Raw genomic sequence first — 25,128 nt, 5'->3', positions numbered from 1 at the left:
CATAATCGAGGAAGAAACATCTTCGATATCGCATACTGACTATTGGACCCATACGAAGTTTTTTTCCTTGATATTTTCACTTTGAAACAACCTGGAGTGGCTACATTTCATTTCGTACCACAAGCTTGTCTGACCTAAATTTCAGTCAATGCTGATAGAGTGTGGCAGAACGCCTGTGTAGTTGGAGAACGGTTGTCCGGTCCGTGTTTTTTTAATGCCACCAGATCGTAGTAGGACTTTAAGAATGACATGATTACAATAAAAAATATCGCAATGCAACACCACTCGGTGAGCAGCACCACCAGCGCCATGTGTAGACTACGGCGGCTAAAGAGGCAGTTGTGATCTTTTTACCTCTGAAAAACGCATGAATGCCACCGAATGAATGCGACATGCTAGCAAGCCCACTCAAAAGTGATGCTTTCATGTTGAGCCTATTATCGCATCGCTATAACGTCATCGTTGACTAGGTAACGCTGAAGCATCCAAGGCAATCAAGCGTGACCGGCAGCTACGCGGTTGCGACGAACAGCAGGTAGTATGCCCTTGGATCTGGTTGGTAGAAAGCAGTTGCTGTCGAAAGCGGTTGGCGCCCCACAAGCATTCTTCGGCTGCACAGGGCGGACCAAGGAAGGACGCCCGCCTCGATTGGCATTCACATCACAGGCGATAGCTTCCTCATGATGCTACGATGTGCGGCCGCGCGGCACGCACTGGAACGCGATGCCGAAGATAGTTGCTACTTTGAAAGGCAACTCCGGCTATTTTTCATGCTTGAGCATTCTAGGGCTACTTCCCTGAAAAATCTGTCCGTCTGTTCGTCTGTCTGTATCGTGTGACACGATGCGCTCTATAGGTATACATGCAATTTTATGGCCGTATATATGAGAATGCCTTATAACTGCGTATTACTGCAGAGATTATGATTATGATTATATATATTGTGAGTACTGAACACGTATTAAGGGTAAATAGGGTAATAAGAATAAGAATAATTATTATCATGAATTTAATTAAGGCTAAATAAGACTCTTGAAGACTAATGATGCATAATTAAGGAAGCATAATTGGGTATAATGAATTACTGATTACTAGTAATTACTAATAAATAACCACGAGACTAACAACATATTTAGGTTCGATTTGCAGCCTGCTAGAGAGTAATTAGGGTAAATAATTAGGCCTAATCAAGAATTGTTAGGGTACCTGATGTTATTGAGGCCTAATTTCGATTGATTATCAACTATTAGGTAATACTAATCGGGAATATTTAGGCCAACTGGGATGACTTATTCTTAGTTAGGATTTAGTACGATCAAATTATTTAAACGTATAATATACTCCTTGTGACTAATGAAGAGTGAACTCCTGCTGAAATTGTTAGTTTAGAGCGGTATTTGTTGAGAGCCTTTGATGTAGATCGACGGCAGCTGCCGAAGAAAATGCGAGTAAAAGGCCGTACAATGAGGGAAAGCCAGTGACACTGTCATCTAAGGGTGCGAGCTCGCCACTGTATTTTATTAACAGTGTTTTAAATGCCAGGAGTATGGTCATCCTGCGAAGCATAGCACGGAAAACGGAGTTGTCAGAACAAATGACTCGAACAGAGGCCGTGTCAATGGAACAGCTTTAATTGCGCACGTGGCAGTAGATAAGTTTACTTAAGACGCATTAATTAGGCGACCGGGGTTAATCAACTAGCAGAGGACAGCGGGAACAGGATCACGCATAAATGTGCCGAGAGCAGGCTAAATGCTTGAGTTGACTCAGGAGATGACATTACAGTGGTGCACAAACCACCCTTCCCGAAATAGGAAAGTGCGGACTCGGTGATAATCCTTGAGAGGAGTTGCGAATAAGACTCTTGAAGCTTAAATTTAACTACATATAAGACCGCTTATAAATAGTCGCATCAAGCTTCAGGAATCCAACTGTAAGGAAGCATATTAGAAATTAATTACGATCAAACTATTTAGGCGTAATGACGATTGAAGGCGAATAAGAATAGGGGAGCTAATTAAAATGATTTATGTGAAATTTTTTACCCCCATTCTGCAGTAAATAACTTTAAAACAATTATTTCCTACAAATTAGGTTAACCAATTAGATGCTCAAAACAGGTCCTTTGCAATACTTTCAGCACGTTGAGTCATCCTCGACACAATGAGCCGTAGTGTACATAACTTTACCACTTAATCATTCGTTGCATGAGTGCAAGATGAGTGGCTGGAAATTTTACGCATCATCTGGCAAGCCCACTTGTGAGTTTCTGCCGTAATTTTTTATCATGTCACGGTAATGACATATTTAGGTTCCCGAGCGCCCCTGTCACTCGTCTGATAGTAGAATTGTTTGGGAATTAAAAAAAAGAAAGAAAAAGCGCCAACACGAAACTGAAAGGACCTGACGATGTCATCGACAAAAATACAACAACCATCCTGCCGTAAATGTATGCATAATAATAACCGATTTTCGCACCCACCAATGTATTTGGTATTCCCTTTTTTTTAATGACAATCGGCGAGTGGAATGTATTACCAAACAGTTATCATTTTCTGAGGCCTCCTGAGTGAATTGCATTTTACTGAAGTTGTATTTCATTTTTATATTATTGTGGAGTTCGTATTACTGTTAATTTGAAATTTTTGAAATGATTCGTGTATGCCTTGACTCTTTTGTTCTCCCTTTCTTGTTTGGACCTTTATTGATCCGCAGTATGTGCTACATAAATAAATTTAAAAAAAAACGCGACCGAGCAGTCGAGCAAACATCATCGCATGACGTCACGAGCGGCAAACCAGTTAGGAAGGCGCGCAATACATGCCGGTATCGCGAGCACGGAGAAAAAAAAAACGGTGAAGAGCAGATGCACAGCAGCCGCCGGACCGTTGGCACAACATGTTCGGGTGATAATTTCAGCTGCACCAGCTCTTCGGAGCATTCGAACAGTGAAGATTATGGTTCCGACGAATAGACATGAATCGTCGTTGACATTGCACCCGCCACCACGAGAGCCAGCGCCCAGTAGAACATATCGCGCTGCAACAAGAATACCAAAAGTAGCCCTAACCGCTCATTTCAGACGTGTTGCTTGTTATTTTAGGTGTATTACCCCTTCCCAGGGAAGTGTTTCGCATAGGGAATAAGGTATTGTGGAGCGCTGCTTTCCACATTTGTATGCACATCTATTGTAGCGTAAGATCGATGCAAAGTGTCCAAAGTACTTACTGTTGGATTTATTCGTACCGGCATAGCACAGACCACCGCTCGTCGTTCATTTGAAATATAATGCAAGCCGCGCATCAGTGACAACAAATAATGACAGAACACAACAAAATAATTCATGTGCACATAAACACAATTCATGTGTTGCATAAAGTAGACACATTAAAAGTTTGCGCATGTATCATTCATTCAGAGAACGCGTAGTTTTCTAGTGGGAACGCCGATGCCAGTCCCGCAATCATTGGCAGCTGAACGAGGTGGCTCTTTGATCTGCTGCATTAAAAAGGCCTCCGCTTGTTCCCCATTTCGGATGAGAGGCAAACAGTGCACCTCGTAAGCTAAATAATGAGTCAGAATAACAGTACGTAAAAATACACCCATGTTCGTAGCCACATTTATTTAGGGAAGAGCTGGCGAACGTGACTTGGAGCCTTGGAGAACGGCAACGTACCGATGTTGATAGGTCGCCGTGTCGTCGCTTCTCGCTTTTTGTGTGCGCACTGTACGAAATGAAGAATAGTTCATTTCAACTTCATTTGGACAAAACTGAGCTACAAAAGTACTTTTCTTCATACGAATGCCTCGCTTAGCTTCAGGCCAGTCGCTCAAGTATACCAGAAGAGTAGACGCACGACCTCGGCCGCTGTGATAAGGTTAACTTAAGCTCAATACCAGGGACATCAGATGAAACTGTGTGCGCTGCGGGTGAGGGCCAAAGTTCGTGCGGTGAGCAATACAACACTACTTGCCACCTACCACTTCTAATTCTGGTAGCCTGTCGGCCACTGCTGGCTGTGGGTTCGGTCGGCCGGGCTATCGCGCGTTGGCATATGCCGTCCTCCTTGCTACAACAAAACCCTTGTCACCACTTTTACGTTCTATCGGCCAGTAGCCGAGAGCTACGAGGTGAAAACAAGACCGATATCGCGGAGCAGAAAGACGAGCAGTTTATTTCAACTGGGAAATATATGAAAAAGAAAAGAGCACCAAAGAAGGAAAGAGGGACCATGGACGCATGCACCGCGAGGCATTCCTTACAAGATTTATCTGCAGCGACGTGTGAGAAACACGAGCTGATTATGAGGCACACCGTAATGAGTGACTCCGGGTTAGTTTCGACCACCTGGGATTCTTTACCGAGCACCTAAATTTATATACATGAGTGTTTTTGCATTTCGCGCCCACTAAAATACGGCTGCCTCGCCGGTATCCAACCATCGACCTTGATCTTAGCAGTGCAACGCCAGTAGCCGCTAAGCTACCGCGGTGGAGAAAAAAAAACGTGCTTGATTCGCTGTTTTATCCACAACAAGTAACATAACAAGTTACTGCACGAAAATATCGCAGTGTAGAACTTGATTCCAGAACTCGGCCTGAAACCGCGAAATACCCCAGAAAACCGTTAGAGGCAATGTAAAGGTCACAACCTTATGAAGCCCACAGAAAATAAGTGACTGAAAGTACACATGAAAGTGTTGTGTTTTAAATGAACTGCAGAAATGAACCTGGGGAGAAACGCAACATGCAGCTGTTGGGTGCCAAACCTGCCCACTTCGAATAGACGGGGCGTTGTATTTTGTAACCAAATTTATAAATATCACCTGTGGCAGGCCGCATACTTCACCTTCTTCAGCGGGATTACTCTCAGTGGCAAACAATATTTCCACCCAAATCAAAATCAATATTGTGTTAATCGACTGAGTTTCGTTATTTACCTTTAACAAAAACTAGTGATGGCACATACTGCGGTTTATGAATTTTACCCGGTGACTTCGCAAGTCGTATTCACTTAAAAGCAATTTTTAGGATGAATCCAGTTGTTAAATTTGCCTTTACAAAGTTTCCGACAAAACGCATTGGTGTGCCAGTCATTTTTTAGCTTCAGTGGATAAAAATGTGTTTTGTAGAAGCAAGTCACTAGAACTACACTGCATTTCAATGCAACTTTGACACCTCTTATCTCAAAATTGGTGCTAGTTTCAGAATTTGTTTAAGGTTGATACGCCTTGTAGAAGCAAAGGACTCAGTTCGTCTATTGCAATATGTGCGCTAAAGTAGTTTATTATGAAACTGCATTGTCTAGTGAATCAATGATTTTTAATACTAGTCCTAAGTATGTCCACTCCTTTTAGCAATTCAACTCAATGAGTACACTTGGGATAAACGCAGGAAATTTTAGAATTATTTTAACGGCAAAAAACACCTGTATTTAATTTCGTCCGCTATCGATGTAGAAATCATTGGTATTTGGGCACCGAAACGTATTCATTGGACAAGTGTGTTTCTGCACAGAGCTTTTTGATAGCTATTATATTCATACATGCATGTCGCTAAAGTCGCTAAAGTAAATTTTATGGACGCCCTTCTGCGTTATGGTAGGTCATATGGATAGTTCTTGTCCGTTATTTCGTTGCAGGTCAATTTTAGTTTTTGAGAAAATTTACGTAGTGATTACCGTTTCGTAACAGTTGCAGGAAATATCGTGCAAGGACGTTCTTCTGAGCTGGTAGCTGCCTGTCTAAATACTCTAAGGATATCTGGTAATGTTTACCAAACTAAGTAACTGCTGTTAGTTAAGTATAACGATCAGATTTGTGTAACCTTCATGATTACAGAAGCGGCCTCTCTTTCAAAGAGTGAATGTTGATTCTTAAAAAAATGTAGCACGGACATGTAATAATCCACCAGGAAACTGGTGTCTTAAAGGCAAAAGATTTCGGTCCAGAATAAAAAGACGCTGCAAGAGCCTACAAAAGAATAACCAACAGAAATGTAGTACGTAGTTTGCTAGACATCATTTTATGAACCCATGCTTAACAGGAGCTGTGTCTTCTCCTTGAAGCGTTTCGTATCAGTTATACCAATATCGCTGAATTTGTTTACTTTGGTGTTGTCTCTTTAGACTATAAACGCTACAGTATATGGGCTATATCAACATTATAAAATGCCCGTTTTCTTTGTAACAAACAGCAAACACTAACACGGGCTACAGTATTTGTGACCGATGATTCCGGATTGATGTGAATTGTTCTTGTTCCTTAACATCATACAGTCCTTCTCTTCAATAATCTTGGATTTGGCTCACGCAACAGTCTAGCAAAATGCATGAGCGATCTGAGCCCGACTTGCTTCACGGAGAATGGCTATTGCGCTTCTTAATCGCAACTTATGCTTTGGCGTTTTTATAGGTTTACCCCGTGCTGAAATCTCAACTGCTCAAGAAATGGCGCTTTGCCGTCCATCTCGTGTGACGTTGCCGTTTCCAAACTCTGTAGTCGCAAAAAAAGCAGTGACTTGGGCTAGTTGGCAATGCTTCATTTTGATATACAACAGCGCACATGAAAGCTAGAACGGATAGATAGAACGGCATACACCACCAGCGCTGACTTGCTACTGAAAATTTTATTGACGCACTCTCACATATAACAGCAAGCACAAACGTACACGTGACACAAGTAGCCATAGCCGCCTGATTCAGTTACTGCTAATAAAGTATATTCCACAAAAAAGCCGTTTCCTTCTCATGCATAACAATTGCAGATCGGCCAATGCATTTTTCATTCTCTTGGAATGTGTTATTCTTCGGCCGCTTCTGGGGAAGTCTGATATTTACTATATAAGTACTACGTAAACAACCACACGATCGGCATTGCAAGGCTAGATTGGTGGAAGCTGCAATTTTAAGACACACTGGACTGTCTTAGCCATATGTTAATACAATTTTAGTCGCCTCAACATGAGATCGTTAACCCTCTATAGATGGCATGTATATACACCCAGGAAAATGTTTCTTTTCTATCCAAATGCGCGATATACATCGAGGATAAGCATAATAAATGAAAAGAAAAATACGTTGCGCCAAGATGTTACGCAGCAAGGGGAAAGCCAGAGGAATAAAACTGGAAGTGGGCCTCACCCCAAGCCACCTGAGGCTTAGTTTGAAGTTTGCACAAACAGCTCTAATCATATGTGAACCAAAGGTGTACATTTATTCTGATTGAAAGGGTTAATACCATCGTTGTCCTGACAGCAGGCAACAATGTGCTGCGGTGGAGCAATCCACGCTGTGTTCCAAATCTCTGCATAGACACTTACTTTGCCGTCTTCCTCAGACAGCTGTGATCTTCACATTTTGTACCAATCCCGTGTATTGTACATCACGTCCAGTACCAATCATGACATACTCGTAGATGGCAAAGAGGAGACAGAACCGAAGTCTGCGACGATGTAGGCTACTTTGCTGTCTAGCGAGCTGATGACACAGACCACTGCTGTTATGGGGAGTACTTGAATACTTGAATGGTGTCGGGTCTAGTGAGCCCTGTCCATCATTAACAATTGTGCAGAAGGCTCGCACGCTTGAATGGTGTATACAATCGTAAGTGTGAGTGCCGTTGAGGCTAGAGTGAGAAGGAGTGCTTAGGAAATCAACTTGCGCGAGATGTTAGTCTGGAAAATACGTGTCTTATTTCATCTGGCATGACGCAGATTAGGGAGCACCGCAGAATAAAATAGAGTGAGCCAAGTGACTAGCAATGTAATAGTAGGTTTTTTTTTAAGAAAGCTACTCAAATTAGCTTTACAGTTTAACTTTGTGTCAGAACTTGAACGCCGGGTGGTGAACCTTGTCAAGGTGTGTGCGTGCTGCCATGCGCAGTGCCGGTGCAGAGACAAAGCTGTTGCATAAGACGTCAGGTTTGACATCTTTGCTTGTTGGAATGAATTGGAACACACCGCTGCGTGAAGCCACGCGGCATCAAGTTGTCGCACGTGCTGGCGGGCGCTTATGCGACAGAATACGAAAAAAAACAGAACGCGGCGGCCGTGCTTCGTCGGATAAAACGAATAAACTCGCGACACGCCCCGAGATCTTGGGCGCCCAGGCCGCTGACCCAGATGTCGCCGCTCACTCCTTGAGAGCGAGGCCTCGCGGATAAGTATGTCCCGCCACCCTTTCTTTCTCGAGGCAAGGACGTGGCTCGAGGCCAACAGCACGCCAGTAATGTCGTACTCGATAACCCTCGGAATTGAGCACGCCCCTTGTTACTGCATCGAGGCCGCGGGTTCGATACCTGTGGCGGCGGCTACATTATTACGGGGGCGGAATGCAAGAACGATCGCGTAGAGTGCATTACTCGCACGTGAATGGAAGCCAGCTGTTGAAAATTAGCCCATTTTACGGGATCTGCGGTGCCAAGCGGGAACTGTTCAGGCTGTGTTGCCCTGTGATCAGCATTCTATAGAAGCTTGATTGAAAATCTGCTAGAATCAGCTATAATGCTTGAATAAACGGGAAGCTAAGCATAATTTATGGAGAAGCTAGTGAATCAGACATAGCAAAAAGGAAGTTGTAATACATGAAAACAGTTTCTGCACTTTATCCTTGCATCATATTTCGTGAAAGCAGTTCTCAATGTTGTCTACAATATGCTAAATATGCGCTAGAAGCGATTTGATAGTAAAAATAAATGGCAATTATCACAGGCAGATTCGTCATAAGTTCAAAAACTTGTGCTTCTGCACGTGTGAACCCATCAGCGACTGCTATGTCTGTCTCGTAGCGCACTTGAAGGAAATGGGCTGTTAGCAAGTAACGGCAGTCTAATGACGCACTTGTGTGTCCCACTACATTTTTTTCGGATAAGAGAAAGGCTCGAAGGTGTGGCAGTGCCTTGAGCAACAGGCGCTGCCGATTATTGATGTAATGAAGTGTCATTCCAACCAGGCATTTTGCCAGCTAGGCTACGCTTACCTCTGCAGACTCAGATGTTGAAGGGTTCCCGTAATGACTGCCAGCGCGAGTCGTAAGAGCGTACAGCGTGTTTCAGTAAATGCGGAACAGACGCGAAAAACTAGGCGAGTTGCGCGAAATCGCATTTGTAACATAAGTATACACACATTCAAATGTCTCCAAGAAGCAATAAACAAGTGATTATGAAAATTAGGCTAATCAGGTTGTTAACCGAAATCCATAGAGTAATATTCCTAACGGAAGATCCTAGTTGATATCCAGTTCAAAACATTTATAAAGCTGATGCGACTTTCGGCAGCGTAATGAATTTCCGCGAATTTCACGTACGCAAGAGGCACTCAGTTGTTGAAGAGCACGACTCCCTTCCGTTAGCAGACAATATCACCATGCACGAGCAGCGCTTGGTTAACCGACACACTCAAGTGAAAAACAAACTTGAGCTCGTATATTACTGAACTGCATTTCTACAACGCCCAAAGGAGTTAACTTTTGTGCTTCAGTTACTTTCGTGCTTCAATGCATAAAACGACGTTTCGTTCAGAAAGTAACGGGAACGTCAGTGCATTTCTCCAAAAAGTTCGAGAATTATTATCTAGAAACTCGTGTCATCCTGAGAATTCGTTTCAAGTGGATCCGGCTTGCGAACTCTACGGCTAGACTTTGTTAATTGCAATGATGCCCATAAAGTAATTAGTTAAAAGCATAATTAGTGATTTTCGGTAATTAGTAGATTATGTATTTCAATTTTTTGCAAGTAATGTCCACCTCTTCGAGTAGACCAGCTCATCAACTAAAATTGCGCTATCTGCCACAGGCAACCTTTCAAAAATTTTGAAAGTGATCGCTTAAACACGCTGTTTATTGTGTCATGGGCGCCAAGGAGACAACGATAGGAATAGGACGAACAATGGTGGACATTCTTTTCCACTGTGGTTTGTTTGGTGCTCAAGATATCAAGATGATTCTGTGCGAAATAGCTCAAATTTAAGTTTGCTCAGGTAGGTTTTCATGGCACGAACATTTTGAGAGTCGATCGCGCAGTTAGTGCAGTCACAATGTTACGACAATCCAAAAGGTAGTTTGCTACCGGTAGTGCGGGTGCTGCCGGTGGTATTGATACGGGTGGCACCGCCCTGCTGTACATGTGGTATTGGTACCAGTAGTGCTACTGTGCTGATGGTACCGGTAATAAGCGGAATGTTCACGCATTCTTCCCCCGTCCTAGCTAGAATTTTGAGATGCTGTCGTTGAGACGCTGCGACTCTCGTAGAAGACGCAGCCGCTATGGTTTGAGAGGCAGCGGGACAGTCATAAAATATTACTATGGGTTATACACCCCAAAATCACGAGGGAAGAGTTTGTCTTTCGATGACCTAAAGTGGAGGTTGAATCGTCTGCCAACTTCTTTTCCTGCACTCGCGCGCAATCGGTGTATCGTTTAGCCTTCGCTGTCCAAAGAGAGTTGAAATCTACCACCCGGCATGTTCCTTTCTGCTGCCCTTCTTGTTAAGTATTTGCTTATCCGATGCAGTAGCCCAGTGATTGTGGGTTTTCGATGCTGAGCTCGAGGAAGCGGATTTGATCACGACGAGGAAGCGGATTCCATTCATTCCTATGGGGGTTGAATGCACAAAAAAAGCTCATGTTCTGTTTATTGGGCGCACGTTAAGTAATCTCAGGCTGTGAAAATAATGCGGAGCCTCCAAATACGACTTGATCAAGCACAGATTTTACTTGAGATAATGTCTTCGCTTCCTCGTACTGTTAGTACACATCGCTTAGGCGGAAATGAACTGCTTTGCCGTCACCTCAACATTGCTGGTTTATTCAGAAACCTTAAAGGTCTTTCTGTGACAACAAAAAAAAAGTGGCGCGACAGAGTCTTAATGAATTGCAAACGATGCAGGCGCCCAGCAGTACCTGGTGGAACCGCGGCACTGCCCTGACCCGGGCTTGCTGGCCTGGCCGCACCCGACAGATTGCGACCGCTACACCCGTTGCGAGAATGGCACCGTCACCGAGGAAGTCTGCCCAAACGGGCTCCTCTTCGACCCCAATGGAGGCATCTACGACTTCTGCAACTACAACTGGCGCATAGACTGCGGCAACCGCATCAACAAGCGTACGTATTCCAACCGCTGTGGCCACACATGCACAAAAGTAATCTAATGCCACCTAAGTATCCGAGTTTCTCTAAACGCGGTTTTCAATCAGCATCCATACGAAAAAAAAAACTATGGCAAATTTTAACTTGTATTTAATGCTACTAAACTATGGGATTTCTTTCCTCAAGATGTTACGACCTTATCTATTACAACACTAATTTCATCTCCCGAGTGCATAACCATGTGCTGCAGCCACAATAGGTTTATTATTTTTAATAAAGTTCTTTCATTCTTACTTTAATTTACGGTGAGTTAGCTCATGCTACATTTATTTCTGATGTTTGCAACACGATTACTTGCCACAACTGTTAGATACGTTATGGGCATCTAAGTGTAGATACCTAAGTGTATTACTTTGTTCACGATAATAACAAACTTTCTTCTGTTGTCTTGTAATTGATCCCTGTTGAAAAATTCCGTACTGCCCATATGCTCTTTATCCGTTATTCATTTAGAGTATCCTGAATGAAAACCTGTACATTCCCAAATAAGCCCATATTGTCATGTAGGAACATAGCACGTGGTATATGGGTCTTTCCACATAGGAATAAATTACTCTAATGCAATAACGGTGTAATAGACGGCTAGAGCATGACAGCTAACCGTATTCTATTGAAACTTGTAATGCTGATTCTGTTGTACTAGCAGAAACGTGTCTGCAATAGTAAGTACAGGACCAAGAACGTTTTCTAACTGCATCTGATCTTTCGATCAACAAGTGTCACGGCACAGCACGAAAAGTAGGCAGCGTAATTGTAGTCGTTTTCAGAGATCGCAGTTGACCCATGTGTTCAGCGAAAAGTGTGCGTTCCTATAGAGCTTAGTCAGCAAAGACGAATAATTGCTGTTTGCTACCGAGCCCCCCCCCCCCCCCCCAATTCTTCCTCCAATTTAGCTAATCAACTATGCTACGCGGTTACATGGTCATGTCTCGTTATCCATTTTACCTTTTTCTTTTACTGACCGGCTTTACAATTCCTATTACAAATGGAATTTCACCGACCGACAATAAATCCGTTTTCCGATGTTAGCAAAACAAGTTCTCGGTAAATTATCCCTTTCTCGTTTTTCTCAAATAATCACTAAAGCAAATAGAGTGATGGTATCTGTAAAAAAATACCCACCGTCTTTCTTTAACAACTAGCCGTGATCTTGTTTCGCCGATAAATATTTTACCAGGTTTGTGTGACCATTATCTGCTTTGCTTTATACTGAGATATCGTGACTTACAGCTAGGCACCGCATAAAAGCTATCTCCGTGGCTATTGGTCTGCTAATTCCTAAGTGACCAAGAATGAAATGAGGATATCTATTGAAATATTCCTTCATGATTTCAGTGTCTTTAGAGCTCAAACTAATTGGAAATAGTTTTTGGAAGAAGTCCATAATTTAAATATCACATATATTCCTAGTGGTACTTTTATCATTAATCACAAGGTTCCTTTGTATAATCGCAACAATTAACGTTTATGAAACAAGCAGTACCGTGTATTGAGATCTCCCAATCTATCTTTAACTACAGATCAATGCAACACACACAAACTCGCTTCGAAGAAATATATACCTGCACTGAAGATTGCAAGACACAATTTCCTGCATAACATGCTAACAATCATGCTAACATCTGATCGCCAAACGGTTTTGGTGCGCCAATAAGAAAAATGACTCAATATACCTGGTTGACTGCTCGGGAAATGTTATCCCTTAAATGAGTACACAATAGTGCTAATGCACTTTGCGCGGCAAATGTTTCGACACTTTCGACTATTTCCCCTGCTGGCAGCACAGTGTTATGGCCACTTTGCCGGCCATAGTCAATCTCGCCGATTATTATTGACTCATGTGGCGTGAGAAACATAATCAGAGAGGTAAAATTGTCTAATGTCCTGGTTGTGAATTATACTTGCCAATTTTTTTAAAGCACAAGTTCTTACTCTAGAATATTACTAACAAAGATCTTCCGGCAATTCCATGACTACGGCTTTCTACCTGACGAATTGAGGGTGGGGAAGGTGTATTCACTACATAAATCAGGTAACAAGCATTCACCGCTTCATTATTGGCCCATTTAACTCACCAGCATTTCATGCAAAAGCCTTGAACATATCTTGCTTTCAAGTTTGGTCAAGTTTCTCGAATACAACTTATTCTTCAGTGATTCAGAGCACGTCTTCTGCAAAGCTTACTCCCGTAAAAAACAACTGATATATATTATTCATGCATAAGCTAAACATTAACACTGACCGTGGTGCACTGGCCAAGCGCAAAAAAAAGATAAATAAAAAGAGATTCTGAGGTTTCGCAAGCCAAAACCACAATCTAATTATGAGGCACACCGTAGTGGTGGATTCCGGAATAATTTGGACCACTTGCGGTTCCTTAACGTTCCCCTAAACCCGATGTTTTCCGATTTCGCCCCCATCGTGGTTGGCCGCCGTGGCCGAGATTTGATTTCGCGACCTCGTGCTTAGCAGCCCAGTAATATAGCCACTAAGCAACCACGGCGGGTTTGGCCGAAAGGATATTCCTAGATTTTCGAGTAAACCTTATAAGCTGAGTCATCAATTTTACCGCATAAATTACGTTTTCTATGCATACACTGTAAACTCGCCTGGCTCAGTTGTTTTTTTTTTTTTGCCATAGAGCACCAAATTCGTTTCCACTAACAATGTTAACTCCCTATCAGCTCCCGTCAACTCCTGCGTGCCACAAGGTACAGTAGATTGCCCATTATTTTTTTACCTTAATGAACAACTTGTCAACTTGTATGCCATCTCAAATGCATTGATTGGATTGCTACTGTGTATTCGTTAGCAAATTGAGCCACACTAGCGAAAGCTTGCGTTCAGTCTGAACACAACGTCTATTCTTCTTTATGCAAAATTTTACATATAAAACTAAACAACACTAATTCTTAATCCATGCGGCTAACTCGATCCACTTGTGAATGACAAAGTCATTACTTGAATATCACCCGATTGGAAATAGTGCGCTCTTACAAATACCTAGGCGCTCACATTTGAACAGGTCTCACATGGATAGTTGACGTAATCTATGTAACTAACAATGATAACGAAGCTGTGAGGAACCTTCGATGGTAGTTTTCACACGCAACCATGAAACTAAAACGCCTGCTCTAGATATTACTAATTCGTTAAAAACTTTCACACGCCGTATCAGTTTGAAACCGAATCATGAAAAGCAAAAATGTTCATAAGGAGTTCTTTACAACAATTACGTTCGCTTTATGCGATGTAATATATTCCAAAATCCTCCTGTTGCCGGAATAACGGAGTATTAAAACATTTAGCTCGTTTGTTTTTTAATGCAGAGTCAGCAATGCATTCACTGTTAACAACCACGTTTCTAGAGATATGTTTTCAGGAGGAAGTCACCCCGTTTACTTATTTCTTTATTGATTTATTTACACGTACTAGAAATTCCATTTCGAATAATCGCAGGGCGGCATGTACAAAATTGCAATAATAGTGCACCCATGGAACGCGTTGTGAATACGCAATAAGGATGGTTAATGTCTTGTACAATCTAACAACCTGAGCAAAAACATAATTCAATACGCGAAGTATATTCTGGCAATAAACCGATAGGTAACGCATTCACAGGGAGAAAGGAACAGCCGTAAGGATACGACTTTGTCGCAGATATATGGAGTGATGATCTTTGAGTGTTATGGAATATTTAAAAATCGTCTGTCGCAGCTAACATAGTTCCAGGCCTTCAGCTAGATTATTCACAGAGGCGAAGATTACTAGCGCGAGAAATCAAAACACATATTCAACTATTTAACGAAAAACACAAATATACTTCTTAAGGAAATACTTTACGGCACATAAAGGAATTCACGAATTGTTGCCGGTGAGCTTGCAAGCCGCATCCACTTGGAATGGCTTTCTAGAGTTACACCAGTTTGGAGGTATGCGCCGTCAAGCTCGCCGTAAAAATGCACTGTTCCACGTACTTTTTGAATAAAACTTGCCGGTGAACAATGAAATTAACTGGAACGCACGTGTATGTCGTCCCCCACTTTCGGGCATAATACCTCGATGCTGGGCTCACAATGGAGATTCATTATTACATCTTGCAAACTGACCGACTACAATTAGCAAATTGCAATATGTGCCTTAAAGCAAATAATTAAGAAGTAATTGGTAATGTTTTGTTAATTCGTTGAATATGTTTCGATTTCTCGTGCTAGGAATGTTCGTCTCTTCGCATAATCCAGCTCGAGGATGAAAATGGTGATGTATGCAACAGGCAATTTAAAAAAAAATCCATCAACCTAAAAGTGATCACCCTCTATTTCATTTTGTACTGTTGTTACCAATGTATTCTGTGCTGCCTGTACACGCGTCCTTTCTACCTTGTAGCGTGTACCCCTTATTACCCCTTAACTGTCGTGACAAATTTGACGAAAAAAATGTTTAGAAAATTATGAAACAAAGTCCAGAGATTTTGTAAGCCTGCAGATATTGCGCCAATGTTTTTTCTAGAAACTATGACACTAGAAATGCATATCGTATTCTATTAGTCTTGACAAAAATATAGTAAAAATTATTTTATAACATTTATTCGTCAATATTACTAGAAACTGCCCATACCCATGTGCTGAAATTACAGAATGTTCACGACGAAGTAACTCGTCATGGGCACCAGAGGATATTCGTTATGATGACGATCTGCCTCGTCTTAAGTACCGTAGCAAATGAACGCTGTCTTTCTCTCTTTTCAGCGGGTCCCATTCCTTCGCCTGACTGCCCGTGGCAGTTTGGAATCTTTCCCAGTGGCAGTTGTCTGCAGTACTTCAAGTGCGAATTCGGGCTTGCCAACTTGACCAACTGTGAACCGGGACTGGCATATGACGACGTAACACACTCCTGCAACTGGCCGGACCTAGTCGACGGCTGTGACTCTGAAGGTTCGATCCTTTTTATCCTACCGATCAGCTTCGCCGACTCAAAATAGAGCTGACCCATGGAAATATATGACTGTTCCTTATTTGTAACCAAACTTGAAATGTGACTGCAACACTTTTTTGAAATCGACATAAGAAACGTACTCGATATGCAGACAAGGTGGTGTACGAGTGGATATTATTCCGCAGAAAGCCATAGCGAACCGATTATCTAATTATATAGCTTCCCTCCATACGTGCTATTGGCCCCGCCTTGGCTGTCAGCGCTGTATTGTTTTTGTATCATGTCAGAAGCGCCAGTGTATGTCTCGTCTCTTCTTTGCGGTTTGTTCTGGGTTTTTTGCTCAGCTTTTTTTTTCGCCTTAAAATAGTATGTACCCACTAGCCCCAGCTGAAGTTTCATTGATGTCATCACGAGTCGGCGGGGTGGGGGCGATGAGTTTAGTTTAACGTTTACCTGCAGTGAGTTGTAACATTTGAGTGCGGGATCCATAAAAAGAAATTCGCAAAGAAATACAGCTTGTGCGTGTATACAGCTTGTGCCATCGTACATGCTAGAAATGAGCACATAATTAGAACAACATATACACAGCATATTATACACAGCATAATATACACAGCACAGCACATCAGAATAAAATTGGGTTGGAGTGCATACGGCAGGCATTAACAAAACCTGACTGGGAGCTTACCACTATGGTTGAAAAGAACATGTACGATCAGTGCATTCCACCCGTGATAAAATATGGGGCAGAAACTTGGAGGTTAACAAAGACGCTCGAGAACAATTTAAGGACCACACAAAGAGCGATGGAACGAAAATGTTAGGCCTAACGTAAAGATACAGGAATAGAACGGTGTGGATCAGAGAGCAAACGGGGATAGCCGATATTCTAGTTGACATTAAGAGAAAAAAATGGAGCTGGGCAGGCCATGTAATGCATAGGATGGATTACCGGTGGACAATTAGAGTTCCAGAATAGATACCAAAAGAAGGGAAGCGCAGTCGAGGACGACAGGAAACTAGCTGGGGTGATAAAGTTAGGAAATTTGCAGGCGGAAGTTGGAATCAGCTAGCGCAAGACAGGGGTAATTGGAGATCGCAGGGAGAGGCATTCGTCCTGCAGTGGACGAAAGTGCATATGATGTTATAAAAAAATATGAAAATAACACATGAAAGCCTCATTATCAAACAACTCCTGGCACTGAATGATTTACATTAATACAATAATTTAAAGAAGAATCTCTTTAATGTTTATGCTACATTTATGTTCCCGCGTCTCATCTGCGCCTTCTGATGTGTAGAGCGTGAAATGGGAGGTTGGAGTGCCCCTGGCATCGCGCTGTATAAAAGGCTGCTTTAAAGCGATTAGCATTGTTAGAGTATTTCATGCACTTAGCGGAGGCTAACCATCCATATATATCTGTGTACCTATCTGTCTATTTACTTCTGTTTACCATTTCCCCACTAACATGGCTCTGAAAATAATTTATTTGTTTATTTATTTCTTCGTACATACCGCAGCGCATTGAGCACACGGGAATAGGCCATGTTTTCCTCTTCTAGGTGTTGCTGCTTGTATCCAGCAATTGTATCCTCCGTAAAATTCAATGATGTTACATTTGTTACACTTTTTAGAAGCCAGAAATTTATTCCTCATCCTTGATCTACTGTATGTAGTTTTAACTGTCGCTTGCAAGAAATAAACTGCTTGATTGCCCGTCCAAACGTTTCTGCTGAAGTAGACCCCGTGAGCCACCTGCATAACAATTGCGTCAGAACTCATCTAACGATGAGTGTCGATGCTATTGCGATTAGCATTGAAGGAATGTAGCGAATCGCCACATTGCCAGCGCCTAAACGCGTCATGCATCAGGTGCGTATTGAACCGGGCTCCTCTGTTCTGCTTACTGGAAACGCTGTCTTGTCTAACGCTGCCGCCGCGAAGGACGCGCATGGCGCGTTTGTGAATATATAATCAGACAAGGCTGTCGAAAAAATATGATGGGGGTTCAATTTCCCCAAACAATGAATTCAAATTACAGAATCTTTATTGACATTGAAAAGGTGCACGTAACCAAGCTTACATACCCAGTGACCCGAGCTTGCATCACAGTTGTTCATTGTAGAGCGGCGCAAACCGAGTGGTACTTAGGTAGTGACCCATGTTGATGAAATGATGAGCGACAAATACCCATTGTTAGATACCCACCTACCCAAGTTTGTTCGGCGGTGTGTTTGGCACCTTGTTCTGTGATCGTAGCAGCGGTACCACTTAGACCGTGGAATACCCAGTCACCCAAGTTGGCCGGAAAAACGGCTAGAGACAAAGCTTGCCTCGAAAAGTGCGTACCCTAGGTATACTAATTACATCAATAAATAAATTCATGATTTATTAGGAACGTTAAAGGTTGTGTGTTTATCTAGCCACGCGAGTGGCTATTTCTTTTGAGAAAGCCCTCTAATTAGCGAGATGGAATTGATGCAGCGATCGTGGGATTCCGGTGCCCCGACAAAGTGACGGGCCCTGGTGCGAAGTTCTACCCGTATCCACGCTACCCTCACCCGGCCGACTGCACGCGCCTGATCACCTGTGTCAACGACAAGCCGCGCCTCATCAGCTGCGGATACGGCCAGGCTTTTAGTCACTACAGCTACACTTGCGAAGACGCCGCCAACGTGCCCGACTGGTATGTTCTGATATCTCTGCTGCAATCAGTGTCCAACTTTTTTTCGAGCTAAACTGGGACTAAGTCGCTAAAGATTTCACTGTGGCTAAAGGTAAGTCTGACGTCTGCCTTCCACTTTTTTTACAGGTACGCAGTACGGATGTAGCAGTTTTGTGGTGAAAGCACATCCGACGTGTCTCATTGCAATGGTTTTGGCATGTTTCTTGTTAATATATAGAGCGTAAGCATGATGAGCCACTAAATCCACGCCTCCGTGGCGTCAACACAGTTTTTGTGTGTGATGCGACGCAGCGTGTCTGAATAGGCGCGGATCGGCGTGCCCGTATGCGCTACAAGTGCCGAATCTGCTTCCATAGCATAAAGAGCGGTTTCATAGCAAGAAAAGCGCATACCGTTCAGTGCCCTTCGAGGCGATACTGTGACAATGTGTGCTTATTGAACTTATGAACACGTCCAAGTCGTAACTGCGATCCAAAAAATTACACAAACGCTATCTACCTGAAGCATAGAACCGCAACTATTCTTTGAACAGTTAGCTCTGCTGACCGTTGTAGTCACCTTCTTTCTTCTTTCTGGGGTTTTACGTGCCAAAACCAGTTATCATTATGAGGCACGCCGTAGTGGAGGGCTCCGGATTAATTTTGACCACCTGGCGTTCTTTAACGTGCACTACAATGCAAGCACACGGGCGTTTTTGCATTTCGCCTCCATTGAAATGCGGCCGTCGGGGCCGGAATTTGATCCCGCGACTTCGTGCTCAGCAGCGCAATGCCTTAGCTGAATGAGCCACCCCGGCGGGTTTGGAGTCACCTTGAGTTCTCGTTCGCTAACAGGTGCGAGTGACACTTGTACCGTTTGCTTTGTCGCTCAAAGCAGCTCTTTCTTGAAGCGTTTTCGGGAAGCTGCTTTAACCGTACCGCTGTGCAGACTACTAATAAAAACTTGGTGGCATGAGTTACGGCGTCGTATGAGACGTCATAGTTCTGTACACATTTAAAATAATTTTCGCTCATGCAAGTAAATACGCACTCCTACTTTGATGCTGTTTCCTCTACATATATTCGCTAATGCTGCACAGATGGGCACCGCGGAGACTACGCTGCAGGTAAGGAGCATTTACATATAGCGCGAGTTTCGAAAACGTGCGTGTTGGTGTTGTGACGGCGCTCGTTGTGGATGACGTGCTGCCTTCATCTGTGTCTCAAGCAAGCAGAGAATCGCAACTGCTTGCGTAAATAAAAAAAAAAGGGTGGGGCGAGCGGTCTTGGTCTTCTTGGTGGCAGCGATAGTGGGTTGCGCGCGAGAGGCTGGATGGATTGTTGGACAGGCGAGATGAAATAGTAGCTCACAACTTAGAACCTCTACGATGCTGGCGATAGTGCACGTATCAGGAGGGGAGACATTGTCGATTGCTGTTTGAGACGAACTCGTGTCTGGAGCAGTGAGGGTAGGGGCGCTGAGAATTCTTCGCCGAAGTGCGTGGCCGCGGCCGAACGTCATCGCTCGGGTCCTGCGAACACGCCTCATGGCTGATACAGATTTTGGCGAGATTCGCTTCGATGTAAGGTTGGAGGAAGAGTTTTCACACCGCCAGAAGAACGTCGAATTTGCGGCAGCAACCAAGGCTGGTAGCGAGAGTTGAGAATGGAGCTAATTCCTCAACGTCTTCCATACTGAGAAGAGTAAGAATATAAAAAGGAAAGTTACATCTTGAAATTACATAAAATTCTGGAGCAGTGACGCTCCCGCGGAAGGTCTATAAACAGGTCTGCGCTCGCAAGCGTGGTTGTGTTTTATGTTGTAGTACATGACTCCGTACGTTAATAAAAACCCGGAAACAAATCATGGGGCCTGTACACAACGGACACAAGAAAAACAGTCCGAAGCAGTTTCTTACTAAAACATAAACATTCAGCATCATTAAGTTAACATAAAACAATCATTTCATAACGAGGTTTACCAAGTCTTTAGTTGGCCGGTCACGACGATAAATTTTACGTGTAGAAGAAATCAAGACATCGCGACAAATTGGTGCAGCCAAGTCCAATGGCACAGTGGAAGGGCCGTACTGGAACGCTTCAAATCATCACGGCGCGCGGTTTCAAAGCTCAAAAAGAACTTTTGGCTGGTTCTGTGAGAGCGCTGCGCTCTAGCTCCGAGCACTCAGAGACGTAGTCAACTTTGTCTAGGGATCACAAGCGACAGCTGTCGGAAATCCGGTCACGTGGCTCCTACAGCTACCCCTGTCGGCGGTGCGTATGCCGCGGTGGCGTGCACGACAGTGCGAAGGCCCATGTGCGTCCGGTTTGTGTACAGCAGAAGAATTGACATGTTTACTATTCCAGCTTCAAAGTGCTCTGGCTCCACGCTTCCGCTGGCTCCTATAAAGATCCACATCCTTCAAATGCGGGAAATTCAAGTCCGAGCCCGCCAGGGCCCATTAATAATCACTGTCACGTGCTGAATAGGAGTCACAAAATGTTGCTCTGTATTGTTAGCAAGGGTATGGGGGCGTTGATATTTTTCATTCTGATCCGGCCATTTTGAAGGGATCACTAATATCAAGGCATTGAATGACAGCTCGAAACTCTCGACGCAATTTTTTATCTAGGTATAAGAAATTACTTTATTGAGCAACTCATCATGCAACTCATCATGAACGAACAGTACATTTAACGCGGCGATAGCTTTAAGGGCACCGTGTGGGGTGTCGGCGACCGGCCTCGGGGCCGTCGTTGGCGTTCTGTGAGCGAAAATGGTCGTATATATTCAGTCATATGTATATGCCACGCCTTGCTATATGACATGCGGTATATGCGGGTTATATTGCCCCACCATTCTATCGCTAAAGTTGCTCATACATTGTCTTTCATTCTTGAGAAAGTTATTCCTTGGAATTTTGACAATGACAGACCACAAACTAATGTCATGAAACAAAACACCGACAGCGCATGCCTTTTATGTTAAATCTTCTCAGACGTGCACATTAAACTTGTGAAACAATAAGAGAAACGTGAAAAAAAATGTAATTTTCTTGGCGCGGCTGCGCGCAATCTCCGTGATCGGCCCACGCAAGAGGCCGCGTTTTTACCAGAAAGCTCGCCCCCTTGCATAGTGATCGGCACCAGCGCTTCCAGGTAAGCATTACGGTAACATAAGCTGCAGTTGCCGGGAAGCGTGAGAAGCTCTCAGGGATCTTAATAAATGCTATCGTGTTTCAATCTTAAAGGCGAAGCTTAAGCATCCTCAAAGTTTTTATGACGACAGCAAACATATGGACACACCAGGCGGATTCTTGTCGACGCCGTGATGTTCCGCATACAGTCCAGGTGCCACACGAGGTGCCCACGCGTCGTAAGCGGCGACTGCAATATTAAGCCTACGAGGGTGAGCCCCGAGGTATGGTGGCAGATTCGCGCCGTCTTCCCCTCGCACCCAATGTTGGAGTCCACGTGATCAAGCGTGCGTTGGTTCAGGCGTAGTAGGGCATGGCTGGCCGCGAGGCAGAGCGCATATAAGAGTATAAGAGGCCCACGGGCCGTATCCTGGAGCGAATCTACGCGGGTGTAAACGTTAGGCAAGGCGAGATGGCTGGTGGCTTCAGGCGCACTGTCATCACGCGCGCCTAGCATTACAGGTGGTTGGACGTCGCGTAATCTAGGTTTCCGAGACGCGGTGAAGCGATCAGCAGCACAAGAGTTACGCGCTTCCCACGGCTGGCGCTATCCACAGCGGGTGATCACGCTCATCGAGCGAGATTAGTTTGACGCTGCACGCGTGACACCATGTTTGGTAACTTTACTTGGACGTGACTGTTTCCTGCGACTTGTGCGGTCGACAAAACTGCAAACCTTACTTCGTGTATGTGTATATTACTTTCCTATGGCTATCCATGGATTGCATAGCCTTTCGAAAAAAAAACAGTGGTATTTTTCACTCTCTCGCTTGAGGGGTTTCACTGCAGACTTCTTTTTCTTAAAATTTCGCGTGAACAGACATTCTGCACAAAAACGTTTTGCTCCTTTGGGCTTGGTACCGTTCATAAAAACCGATTGTCTTCATTCAAATTTTGAAGAAACACGATGACAGGTCCCTCAGAGGCCATCTTTTCAAATCAGTAAATAAGACCGATGGATCAATGCTTCACACTAGCTGGCACCCAACGTCACAATCGTTACGTTATGTTTGAGGCCCTTACTGCATGTTACTTATACCTCATCGATACTATTAATTACAATGTTAGAAAGTTTGCGTTCATCTCCGATATATTTTGTTTACGCATAAGAGAACCCATGGAAGTTTGAAATCCTTAGGAGCATTATGTAAACGAAGAACTTTCCCAGTTTAGCTTCAACTTCAGAGAAGTCTCATTTTCCATGAATCGAACGCGAAAGTCGACGAACATTTCTTTTTTCATTTTTTGTTGTTTTGAATCCAGTTCACGTATTTCGTCCCTTAGGCATTATCAGTATCAAGACACTTTTGGTAATAATTCAACATTTGCAGAACCGGGATTCACTTCAACATCACCACAGAAAAGTGCATTGAAACATGGAAACACGCGGGCGTGGCCTTAAAATATTTTTCTGAACACGGCAGGGCAAGCAAAAAATGGCAGTAGATTTAGGAATACTATACAGTACTATACTAATAATAAAGAACAGCCTGCAAAATTTAAAAGAATGGCTTCGTTAGGCCTGGTCGGCCGTGCTCATGCACTGTCACAACACAGGCGACAGAAGAGAGTCCAACAAGCCACGAACCTGCCCTTCTTTCTTGTCACCCTTGCTTTGTCTGTTCCCTAAGTTTTCAAACGTTACCACGTTATTTAGAGCTCACGCATTTCATTACTTTTCCCACCAATACCTAAACATCATATGAAACCTCAATACCAAGCTGACTTTGGGTGCTAACAAGTGGTGTATGTCTTTTTGTTCTTTTGCAGCCCCCTGGTCCGCTTTCAGAAGAAGTGATATCTTCCTTAGAAAGAACGGCTCCACCTGTGGTATAACCGACGCTTCGTTAAAAGGAGGACCACAGCACGCGTCGTCCATTTCTTATTGTGCAAAATTCTCAAGCGTTCCTGCATTGAACGCAAAAAATTTCATGGATTACAGTAAATACGCACAAATTCTGAAGACAATCGCACATTATTGTTTACCAAGTTTAATAAACACGAGTTTAATCTGTTATTTCGATTAACACAATTGGTTAAGACAACGTTATGTTATTTCCATATTGCCGCACTTTATTGCCAATAAAAACCTGTTTGTTGCCCATCATGGGCTGACCACAATCAGTTTAACGACATCTAAAATGTGTCGCATGTTACGCATAAGAGAACCCATGGAAGTTTGAAATCCTTAGGAGCATTATGTAAACGAAGAACTTTCCTAGTTTAGCTTCAACTTCAGAGAAGTCTCATTTTCCATGAATCGAACGCGAAAGTCGACGAACATTTCTTTTTTTCATTTTTTTGTTGTTTTGCATCCAGTTCACGTATTTCGTCCCTAAGGCATTATCTGCAGGAGCATTATGTAAACGAAGAACTTTCCTAGTTTAGCTTCAACTTCAGAGAAGTCTCATTTTCCATGAATCGAACGCGAAAGTCGACGAACATTTCTTTTTTTTATTTTTTTGTTGTTTTGCATCCAGTTCACGTATTTCGTCCCTAAGGCATTATCTGCAGGAGCATTATGTAAACGAAGATATGGTATGGTGCGGTGTCGGCGACCGGCCTCGGGGCCGTCGTTGGCGTTCTGTGAGCGAAAATGGTCGTATATATTCAGTCATATGTATATGCCACGCCTTGCTATATGACATGCGGTATATACGGCCAAATGTAGTGGTGCATACTTGCATGCATTCTATCTGTGCTTGTCGTCTACACGTCTCGCAATGAGGCGGGATCTCGGTTACTGCTATCATGCATTTCTTTCAAATGATAAACATTTTTCCCCTGAATGCTGCCTGACGTACATCAACCACTGCGCCATAGCCGTGCAGCCCCGTCATGTCTATACAGGGTCTATATACAAGTGTCTATGTAGGAACAGGACAACCACTGCCTCTGTACTAAACTGGACGAGGTGGATAAACTGAACGAGCGTGCCGACGAGTTGATTCATCCTCCCTAAAAAGGACCACTGGTTGGTTAAAATAACTAATCAATCAACCAATTATTCAATCAATTTTATTAACGTGCCCAGGAACAAACTGGTGGTCTCGGTGCTGGTAGACCTGAGAGAAGGTATAACATGCAAACCCCGACATATATATCAACAAGCAGGAATAAAAAAGTGCCAATTCTATAGAATTGCGGTTTACTATATACAGAGTGTCTCAACTATCATGCACAAAGA

At 43.4% G+C, this 25,128-nt stretch overlaps 1 protein-coding gene across 1 annotated transcript in view; it reads left to right on the top strand.

Annotated features, from left to right (window-relative positions):
- Positions 1 to 24,082, top strand: part of LOC119458307 (protein obstructor-E-like) — a 30,631-nt gene extending 6,549 nt beyond the window's left edge. The window contains exons 2-5 of the mRNA XM_037720140.2: positions 10,884 to 11,099; positions 15,893 to 16,078; positions 18,565 to 18,766; positions 23,712 to 24,082. Coding sequence (XP_037576068.1) covers positions 10,884 to 11,099; positions 15,893 to 16,078; positions 18,565 to 18,766; positions 23,712 to 23,739 — 632 coding nt within the window. The 3' untranslated portion in view covers positions 23,740 to 24,082. The remainder of the gene's footprint in view (positions 1 to 10,883; positions 11,100 to 15,892; positions 16,079 to 18,564; positions 18,767 to 23,711) is intronic.
- The last annotated feature ends 1,046 nt before the right edge of the window (positions 24,083 to 25,128 follow it).

The sequence above is a fragment of the Dermacentor silvarum genome, chromosome 7 (assembly GCF_013339745.2).
Source record: "Dermacentor silvarum isolate Dsil-2018 chromosome 7, BIME_Dsil_1.4, whole genome shotgun sequence".
Taxonomy (NCBI): domain Eukaryota; kingdom Metazoa; phylum Arthropoda; class Arachnida; order Ixodida; family Ixodidae; genus Dermacentor; species Dermacentor silvarum.
This window is presented reverse-complemented; position numbering and strand designations above follow the sequence as displayed.